The sequence below is a fragment of the Etheostoma spectabile genome, unplaced genomic scaffold (genome assembly GCF_008692095.1).
Source record: "Etheostoma spectabile isolate EspeVRDwgs_2016 unplaced genomic scaffold, UIUC_Espe_1.0 scaffold00003701, whole genome shotgun sequence".
Lineage (NCBI taxonomy): Eukaryota > Metazoa > Chordata > Actinopteri > Perciformes > Percidae > Etheostoma > Etheostoma spectabile.
In genome coordinates this window covers 204,077-215,124 of record NW_022603060.1, presented here as the reverse complement: position 1 = coordinate 215,124, position 11,048 = coordinate 204,077, and the positions used below count along the sequence as shown (strand labels likewise).

At 41.2% G+C, this 11,048-nt stretch overlaps 1 protein-coding gene and 1 long non-coding RNA gene across 2 annotated transcripts; both read left to right on the top strand.

Annotated features, from left to right (window-relative positions):
* Window positions 1-422: 422 nt before the first annotated feature.
* LOC116676730 (uncharacterized) lies at window positions 423-6,451 on the top strand. The gene is made up of 3 exons (XR_004328815.1): window positions 423-1,842; window positions 5,629-6,246; window positions 6,346-6,451. It is a non-coding gene; the product is annotated as an uncharacterized LOC116676730 (long non-coding RNA).
* A 1,881-nt stretch (window positions 6,452-8,332) lies between these two features.
* LOC116676718 (tax1-binding protein 1 homolog) lies at window positions 8,333-11,048 on the top strand. Its single transcript, XM_032507624.1, has 2 exons — window positions 8,333-9,043; window positions 9,208-11,048. Exons 1-2 carry the CDS (start codon window positions 8,581-8,583, stop codon window positions 10,740-10,742), a joined length of 1,998 nt encoding a protein of 665 aa, XP_032363515.1. The 5' UTR covers window positions 8,333-8,580; the 3' UTR covers window positions 10,743-11,048.

Sequence of the window (11,048 nt, the reverse complement as noted above, 5' to 3'; positions counted from 1 at the left end):
AGTTTTCATACTTTGAAAATGTCAGTAACTGTAATGATTAAATCAAATGTACATGACACATTTGATTTAATCCTTACAGTTACGGCAATTAAGTAAGTTGTTTAATTCTCCTTTTCAATTTGTGATTGTACGTTATTTTACAATTGCCCTGCACAGATTAAACGGCACCTAGTGCATTTTCAATTACCTACTAAAAACGTTCAAAATACACAAGAAAAGCAAGTATGGTAACATTTAAGTTATATTTATGTGTATTAAAGCCAACATAAAAAGGCACTTTTAATTAATTACAAATTCTATGAAATTACCGATGTCTTCTTGTATGACTACAATGCTGGATGTTCCTATTATAGTTACTTCAGAAAAACAAATGTAGCTTTAGAAGGACCTTTATTTCACATTGAAATGGGCATCAACCCAGTAAGCACATATACGTCTCCACGATGTATTGGCGATGTAATCAAAATACGGCGGGGATACGTAGTAGTTTGGTCGTCTGCTCACTGGCAAGACGTCCCCGAGACGTCGCTGCTATACGTTTCTGCGACGTGCAGCCGCTCTTTCCACAACGTATATATATTTACATCGTTCTAACGTATGCCATACATCGTACAGATGCAGGCTCATATACATCGTTCTTACGTATATAATACGTCGTAGAGATGCGGGCTCATATACATCGTTCTAACGTATATAATACGTCGTAGAGATGCGGGCTCATATACATCGTTCTAACGTATATAATACGTCGTAGAGATGCGGGCTCATATACATCGTTCTAACGTATATAATACGTCGTAGAGATGCGGGCTCATATACATCGTTCTTACGTATATAATACATCGTAGAGATGCGGGCTCATATACATCGTTCTAACGTATATAATACGTCGTAGAGATGCGGGCTCATATACATCGTTCTAACGTATATAATACGTCGTAGAGATGCGGGCTCATATACATCGTTCTAACGTATATTATACATAGTCCCAACAACCGCTTTACATTTTACAATCTCAGGCACATCTTCCTGACATATGTTGTACGTAGTACAGATGTCAGGAAGATGTGCCAATCAGTTGATCCTGCATTAACCCATTTAACACAACTGATCAGTATAGGTCACACAAAATTACTTTAAATGTCTTTACCAAATTACATGAATTGCTAAAGTAAGAGATAAGTCATACACAATTACTTACAATACATTTTAGTCATGAAGCACTTTTAAGGGTACTCAGACAATTACATAGTTCAAATTATTATAGAAAATAGCTGACTTTAGCACATTAAAAGCTATTCTGAGAATACAAAAAATTATCATGTAGCTATATTTTGAGATAATTATCCTACTTTTGTCTATACCGGGGGTCGGCAACCCACGGCTCTAGAGCCGCATGCGGCTCTTTAGCACCGCCCTAGTGGCTCCCTGAAGCTTTTTCAAAAATGTTTGAAAATGGAAAAACATGGGGGGGGGAAATATATTTTTTATTTTAATATGGTTTCTGTAGGAAAACAAACATGACACAAACATTATTAACGTTTTTCAATGTTGTAAAAATGTGTAGAATAAATATTAAATTTCAACTCTTCTGTCAGCGAAGATTTACGTCAGAGCCTGCGACACACGTTTCTATCAGTACGGCGGGATGCAGGGCCGGGGGCTGGTGTAAACAAACCGGCGGCTGTGACCCGACACACCTGTGCGAGCAGATATTCTCGAACTACATCAAATCAAAATATCGCACCCGCCTCACAGATGAGAGCTTGCAGTCCTGCGTCAAGATTGAAGTTAAATCTTACATGCCCGATGACGTCCGAAAACAGAAGTCACATTAAACGGGTAAGAACAGTCCTGTCATAGGCACATTTTTAGTAACAAAGTGGCTGTTTTTATAAGGTGATATCTGATTTTTGTCAGTATATATTTGGAATGACACTTAGGGATATTATTGTGTTTTGTTGCTCGGGTCCGAGCGTAGCTGCGTTGGTTGCGTGTCAGAAGAGAAGAGGATGCTGCTTCGTTTTACTCTTACACTGACTTGCTTGGCATTTGCACAGACGTCAAACTTGAACTCTATTCATTTGATTTTATATACTTTACCTTTTCAAAAGGTTGATGTTTTATTTTTAAAAATGTAGGCTGCGTTTTATTGCACTCTGTTGCCCAGATAAGGGGCACGTTATGCACGTTCCGTTTTGTTTTTCAAATCCTCAAAATAGAAAAGAAATCAAAAATCTGATTTCTTTATTAATTTCATCAAAGCAATGAAACATAATTCATTAATGTTGTAATGAAGTTAAACTGGAGGCGACATCGCACAACAGAGTAGTAACGTGGTGCGTCATTCTCTGCAGGATGCACGTTAGTAAAAATAAACATTTAATCATGAAGGCTCATTATGTATTTGTAGTTAACTTAGTCATTTTGATATTAGGCTAATATAGCTATCATAGATACATACAGCATGTGTTGCCTTCAATATAAGGCTTCTATAAGGCTTTTATTTTTTTGCGGCTCCAGACATATTGTTTTTTTTTGGTCCAATATGGCTCTTTCAACATTTTGGGTTGCCGACCCCTGGTCTAACAGAATACAGTAAATCAGCATTCCAGGGTCTTATCTCAGTCTAAGACACCAGGTGGTGGGAGACAGGAGTTTGCTCCCTTCTTGTGGAGCAAACGGTATCTTTCTATATGTTAATAGTCTTTTGTTCTAAACCATATTACAGAGACAGGGAGGAGAGAGGGGGGTAGGTGAGGACACAAAAGGGTTGTCTTGATCTATCTTTCTTGAGACAAACAATGGTAATTGCACAGCATGATATGGCGCCCACACCATTGAATCACTGATTTAGATAATCTTTTCAAACCCAACTGCAGCATACATCTTAATACATGAAAACATGTATAATTACATAGTAATGGAACATTTCATACTTTATATTATTCAACACTAATAACTGATATTTTATGACCGTTGGCACTTCAAACAGTTTTTTAACCGTTTTTAAAATCAATTGTTAACCAGATTAATTGTTCATACCGAATGTACAGAAACTAACCACAGTCTTACTAAACTGTTTTACATAGCTAGATAGTACCATTTGATGATAAGCAGGGTAAAAATAAAACCTTATAATCACAACGTATAAGTACGACCGTTAGCAGGCAATTAGACGCCCCCTGAACTTCTTCACCTTTTAAAAATAAAATTTAACGTTAGCTAGCTAGTTGACATATTACCTATCGCTATATTCCAAATGTACCTTACCATTTGATTCGATAACAAGTTTTCAAGTCTTAAACTATGTTCCCAGTTGAGGTTTCAGTTCCATTTAAGCCAAAAAAAGAAAACTAACCGATACAAGCAAAGTATGACTGAGGTGCGGTACTCAGTTACTGTTTGCTAGCTAACGCTAGCATCAACGGTAAAGGATATAGGGTAATGTTCAATTATGCCTAACGATAACGTTAGCTAACGTTAATGGCATGTGTAACGTTAACGTAATGGTTCTTAGCTAGCTAGTCAAATTAGTAGCTACATTTGGCTAGCTAAAACACTGGTATTTTAATTTTAAATGAACGTGAAAAGGGCGGCTAGTGCGATGTTAGCCTGTTTTTAAGGCTTTAATGTTACTTTAAACCATGACATGGCGTAGCTAACTTAGCTAGTAGCTAAAATAGCTTGTTATTTGTCAAAAGAACACCAACTTCCACATGCGAAAACGTCGAAATATTGTTTTAGCTAATGTTAGCTACGTTAAAATGAAATAGTGCTTACTAGGGATGAGCGAGTACAGCATTATCTGTATCTGTTTACCACATGAATTATCTGTATCCGGATCCGTACTCGGACTGGGCGGGGCCTAAACCGGAAGTGGGTCGGGTTGTCTTGAAATGGGGGGGTTTATCAGATATTAAAATAGTTATGGGTTGATCAGAAATTGTTATATTTATTGCTGATTAGAATTTTCCATGACAGCATCAGCATTGAGTGTCATTGGTTTTGTCATGGTAACAAACAAACTATATAGGCCTACAGTATATAACAAGTTTTGCAACAATAAATACAACAATGTGCTTGCAATTATAATGTATAATGGGGGGGGGGGGGTTGGAATGTGTGTGTGTGTGTATCTTAATTTGCAATATTTATTTATACCGCAACTGCCTTGTATTCTTTTCTATAAAACACAGCAAGAAAGTTTCAGACACTCAAAAAACTGGTTAGAGCCAGCAGGCAGTTAAAAAAAAACAAAAAACTTTGACGGCAGAGATGCAACCCGAGTCCCATTCTACCAACACCATGTCTAAACAAACCCCACGTTACCAGAAGTCTCCTGGTTACTAGGTACTAGTTCAAACCGAAGTATAAAACAAACCTGAAGCTGAAGAAACCCTAAATGTTAACGGGAAAATCCCCGCGGACCTGAGAGATACAGAGAGAGCTGTTCACTTCTCTGTGTCCTGAGTGTGTTTGTGCGGAGTTGCACACAGCAACACAATAAATCTTTGTGAGTAGGGAGGGGCGCTGGGACTAGCCTATCACAGAATAGTGTAGGGGAGGGGCGCTGGGACTAGCCTATCATAGAATAGTGTAGGGGAGGGGCGCTGGGACTAGCCTATCATAGAATAGTGTAGGGGAGGGGCGCTGGGACTAGCCTATCATAGAATAGTGTAGGGAGGGCGCTGGGACTAGCCTATCATAGAATAGAGTAGGGAGGGGCGCTGGGACTAGCCTATCATAGAATAGTGTAGGGGAGGGGCGCTGGGACTAGCCTATCACAGAATAGAGTAGGGGAGGGGCGCTGGGACTAGCCTATCATAGAATAGTGTAGGGGAGGGGCGCTGGGACTAGCCTATCACAGAATAGAGTAGGGGAGGGGCGCTGGGACTAGCCTATCACAGAATAGAGTAGGGGAGGGGCGCTGGGACTAGCCTATCATAGAATAGAGTAGGGGAGGGGCGCTGGGACTAGCCTATCACAGAATAGAGTAGGGGAGGGGCGCTGGGACTAGCCTATCACAGAATAGAGTAGGGGAGGGACGCTGGGACTAGCCTATCACAGAATAGAGTAGGGGAGGGACGCTGGGACTAGCCTATCACAGAATAGAGTAGGGGAGAGGCGTTGTGACTGGCACTGTGACTAGCCTATCACAGAACGGAGACACAGTCAACTTTAATTGCGTGCGTGCATGCGTACGTGCGCGGGCACACAAATACACCGTCAAAAGTTAGCATTGCTCCCTACGAATATTCTTGCAGGATATGACCCTCTTTTTGTACAAACAAGTAGAGGTTAACAGCATTCAGCTGAGACCAAACACAGTCCAAAAGCTTGTCTGGATATTCATCAGAGAAGTGTTTATGGCGTAAGACAACGATGAATCCAAGTTATCATTAGCCATGATAATAATCCATCACATTATTAACTGGAGATCTGCAGTTAACACAACAAGAAACTCAGTGAACTTTCAGCTGAGGCTGCCATCCAGTTTTATCTCTCGTGAAGCACCAGCAGTATGTGAACAATAACAAAAAGTAAGAACTGTAAAAATATTCCCTTCTTCCAACTTTCTGTTTTCCCACCTGATCATGTCCCTTCTTTGTTTTCGTCTTGCCCCAGCATCCTGAACTCTCTGCGTCCTTACCGCCGGTGTCCCATAACAGACCGTCCAGCTCCTCCGACCCCCCTTGCTGGCTGTGAGATGTCTCTGCTGCCAGACGGTACGACAAGTTCCTCAGGATGCACACACAGTTCTCTACGGTCCGATTGTAAAGAAAAAAGACAGAGGGAGAGAGATGTGGAGAGAGAAAAAGAGATGGACATGATGGGGGGGACAGATGGCATTAGGCAAAGAGACACACTCAAAATCGTACTGTAGACACAGATAAACAAACTGCGCAGTGCTGCTGGTATAATATCAAAAATATAGACATGGACACACGTGCAGTGTTCAACTTGTGCTACACGTTTCCCACATCCAGGAGTGTGAAAGTGAAATGCTCTCACACACTATGTCAGGCATCCCCCGCTCTGATCCTGTTGTCTGTTTGTTTGTTGTCTCGGTCTGTGCATCATGGTTCCTGTTGCCATGCAACCTGGGGAGGTGTGGCCTCCTTCACTCATCACCTGTTCCTGCTCAGCCTAATCACCAGCACCCACCTGTGTCTCATCATCATCACCACCAGCTCTTATACCGTGACCTGACATCCAGTCCCTGTCGGATCGTTAGTCTTCTCAGTATGTGTTTGGCGCCTCATCTGACTTTTGCCTGTTGTCGTTTTGCTCCGTGTCTGTCTTCGTGTTTTGTAACGTCTGTCTCTCTGTCTTCACCTCCAGTTATCCTGCTACGGACCGTCAACACTCTTCACCCCCGGATTGTCTTCACTCACCTGCCGTCACAGCATTTCCCTCTGTTTCACCTTGGTTGGTCATCTGGTGCTTGGATTAGTATCAATAAACTCTCATTGAACTTCTCCTTGTCTGCGTTTGGGTTATTCTGCCAGCCGGGTCTGACACACTACTGCAATGCGTTCATATCCACTACAGTTAGTACTTACATTTTTATAGTCACTGTTTTTCTTTTTAACCAACATGCTGAAGAAAATCAAAATCAACAACAACTAAAAAGTGCCACAGTTTTACCACTTCCAGACCGCACTGTACGACTAGCATCACGTCTCGAGTGTAAAACAAAAAGCCAGAGCAGCTCTAAAGCCGAGTGGGGAGTCATCTTTAACGCAGCTACGTCTGTCAGCTCTGTGTGTACAGTGGTAAAAATGAATACTATCTAAAAATACCAAGACTGAAATGATAGAGAACTATTTATCTGTTTGAAGTTAGTTTGTATTAGCAGCAGTGTTGCCAACTCTGTGAGTTTCTCTCCAGATTTACTCTTTATTTCTAAAAAGAGTGACTTCAGAAAAGTGAGATATATCATATTTTAATTTGATTGCAATCCATACTAGATTAATCAGATTAATCACAGTCCACGGCTCTTCTGCCTACAGCACAAGGTCTCTCTGCCTCTCCTCTTGCTCCGTGAGCAGCAGGCAGCCGGCCGACAACCACGGAGATTAAATTATAAAAATGATATCTGATGAGGTCACCACTATGAAAATGAGTGTTTGACGTCATTTGGCAACTTTTGGAGCAAGTGCTAGATACTTTCACTGAAAACGAGTGTGTAACGCTGATTAGCAGAATGTCAAATGCAAAATCTGTTAATCGTCTATTTGGTCTCTTCTTAAGTTTTCTTTTTTTCAGGGTATTTGCATGTAACTGATCCCCATGTCTTTAATTTCAAAATGTTTAAAATAAACTCAGCTTGCAGTATAGTGAGGCCCACATTATTTTAGAGCAATGCGTAGAGAAGTAATTTGGTGCTAATGCTAAAAAATAGAAATAGAATTCCTCATGGTGGTGACAGAAACTACACATGTTGGATTGGACATTTAAATGCTTTATTTAAATAAAAACAAATTAAATAAAAAGAGTTTTAAAAAGACAGGTTCAAGAACAGGAAATATTCCTCAGAATGGATCATTAAAGCGTCCAAAATTGCATACTATGCATTACATACTTAATATTATCAACTAGTCAGCACACTGTTGCGGTACTGTGAATAAACAGCGTGTAGACGCACTGAGCTGTCATCGCCACGTCACTTCCTGAAAGCCTCTTTGCCTGTTGAAGATGCGTAACCATGGTAACCTGTGCAAAGCTCCGGAGATGCATTCTATCTCTATTCTCCAGACTGTCAAACTCTCAGCGCATTTCCACTGTTTCCACTCGAATAGAAATTCTGAATCAGCCAGAACTGAAATCTTAAGGCTTCCCACTTTAAATCAGACCATTGCTATGGCGATTGCTAAAGGCGACCTAGGCAATTGCATAGGGTGTCAAATGTATCGGGGGTGTTGGGTTGCCCTTAGGTCTACTTTCCATTAATAATAGAATTAGAATGACAAGCAAAATAAGCAAAATGCCCCCTTTGGCACAAGTCTACTTGTCAACCTGATTATTAGATCGAATTGACGATTACTGTCGATCATTTCCTAACTGGAGGAAAACTTCAAAGCAACGATTTAGTTTTGAAATCACCCGCAAAACTCAATATCACCCAGGGCAACCAAAGAGGTTACATCATCACAACTCATAAAAAACAGTCTAGCATCATCTCTGCCTTTTATGCCTTTAATCTTGATGATGACATCATTTGCATGTCATGACATCACCACTGTTTTTACTTAAGATGCATCCAGTGTCATAGCATCACATTTCAGTTTGATGTTGGAGTACCTCCAACCTTTTATTGTGGGAGCACCTTGTTAGAGATCATTTCACATTTTTTAACTTAAACAGAATGCTGAACGTGTCCTAGTTTATTTCTCATTTTCAGGAAACTATGCGTATATGCTTTAATTACCTTACACTTAGTTTCCTTGGGCCGCAGTGCATGAGAAAGACACCTGACAGGAGGTAAACATCGACCCGTGTATCTGTTGCTTGTTAATGCAATTCCAGTCACACAGAGAATAAGGAGGAAAGACTTTTAGAGTATACATTGAATATATGAAACAGACAATCACAATGAAGCCGGTAGAAAAAACTGAGACTAAATCTATGAAAATAGAAAAACTAAAGAGTGAACTTTCCAGGGTAAAACTCAACGAGCAACGGTTAATGGACCAAAACACAGAGCAGAAAAAAAGGCTTGCCAAACTAGTAGCAGCAGATATCGCCTTAAAAAAAGAACAGAATGAGGTTACTACACTCACAAAGGTAATTGCTCGCAAGGACAGGCATGTAGAAAAGTTAAGACAAGAACTAAACAATGTCAAAACGGAACTTTTGGACGAAAAGACCGACAGGGCTGATGAGAAGGATAATTCAGAGAAGATAATTGCGCGTCTCACGAAGGAGTCTCAGGAATATCTGAACAATTTCTCTGTGGAGAAGATGTTCAGGGAGCAGAAGGAGAAGGAGATTGAAAAGCTGATCAACACAGAGACTGACAAAAAAGAATTAATCTCGCGTGTGCATACGTTACGTCATCAGGTCCAAGAGTTGACGGGGAATAAACGTTATGCCCTCAAAAAATTGAAGAACAGAACCAACTGTTGAAAAAGAAGGACAAAGATTTCAATTTGATAACAGATGAGTTAAACACAGTGAAATTATCTGCAAACCACTGGAAAGACGAAGCAGGAAAGCTGATGTCATTTAAAGACAGATTTAAGAAACTAGAACAACAATTTGAGAGACAACAGAATGAACTTATAAGATACAAAAAACAAAAGGACATCTACAAGAAAGAAAATCATCTACTTTCAAAGGAGATAGCGCTCTTGACGAGTAAGATTGAGGAATTGACCAATTCGTGTACGGACCTGGAATACGAAATGGACATTGTGCAGCAAGAAAATAAATCCCTAGTAGTGGATTTTGAAAATCAAAAAAAAGAGGCAGAGAAACAGCGTAAGCTGATTGAGTCCTTGGAAAATGAACTCAACAGTTGCAGTGGACTCAAAATGAAACTCCAAAAAAAGAAGAGAGAGCTCACCAAGCACACCATGGCCAGAGACATTGAGATTATGACTGTTAGAAATCTGATTACTGAGTCAGAAAGCCAGCAAAGACGACTAACAATCCAGATTGAGAGTATCAGGACTGAGAAAAAACTCATCACGGAAAATTTCTTCAAGGCTCAGACGGAAATGAATAGGATGAACGACACCATTCGAAAACTGCGTCAAAAACTGAAAGGCAACTGCCGTGAAGCCGATTTAAAGACCACAGAGCTGGTCAAGGTAAAGATGAATTTGGATTCTCTGAGATGCCAGCTGGAAAACGTGAGAGAGCAGCTGGCAGAAACAAAGACGGCACAGACGCTTTCCATGGCTTCTGCTGACAAGGCCCATCAGCTGGCAGAGAAGGAATATGCCAAGATTGCAGCAGAGAAGGAGAAGTTGGAACTCGAGGTGCAGCAGTACCACGAACAAGCTGTGCAGCAAACACGGATGCTCAACCTCCAGGATGCCGAGAAGGCCAAGCTAGAAGAAACGATCAGGGAATATGCAGAGACAGTCAAGTCTCTCAGGCCGCAGATCAAGAGACTTCAGCTTGAGCATAACTTCGAAGACACAATGCAGCAGCGGCATGCAGCTAGTTCACGCCGAGAGAGAACTAGGTGTAAAACGAGAAATAGGAATACCATTGTAAAAATGTTGTTCAACCAGCAGAGACAGTACGTGCTCTCTATGAAAAACATAGGTGGAAAAAATCTGGAACAGAAAAAGGAGATTGAGGATCTGAAGTGCAAGTTGACACGGCGGCCGGATGACGCAATAAAAAAGTACCAAGAGTGTCAATGGCACAACGGACACTTGAAAAAAGAAGTTATGGCATCACGTGCAGTCCTCACGGCGTACGAGGCGAAGCACAAGGAATTGGAAGAGGAGAACAAACGGCTTACAGATGACCTGAGGAAGCTCAAGTTGGAGGACAAGCATTTCCACTTGCCCCCTATTCGCAAACTGCCTCCGTCTGAGGACAAATCAAACAAGACGTATGTGTCTGGGCACATAGCAAAGCACACCCTAACCCATGATCGCTTCCCACTACATTCCAAGAGTCAGATGAAGTACACCCCCCTTCCTCCCATCTCCAGTAGTCTCCGGTGCAATGGAAGAAAAATCACGCCACACCGCCACCTCAATGATCCATCTCCGTAAACATAAGGTAAAGTTCCTGCCAAGGATGGGAAGTCGTGACGCGGCCAACACTACCTGTGATAGGCTAGTGTTTATTGCCTTTATTAGTTAGGTTTAGGCATGATTAGTGAGATTGGTAAGAGTTACACGTTTTAGGACAGCACTGTGACTCAGTGGCTAGCATCGACCTTTCACAGAAAGGCTCCTGGAGGGTTAAACTCCATCCAACAGGAGCCTTTCTGTGTGGAGTTTGCATGTTTTCCCTGTCTGTTTGGGTTTAATCTGGGTGCTCCGGTTTCCTCCCACAGACATGCGGGTAAGATACAA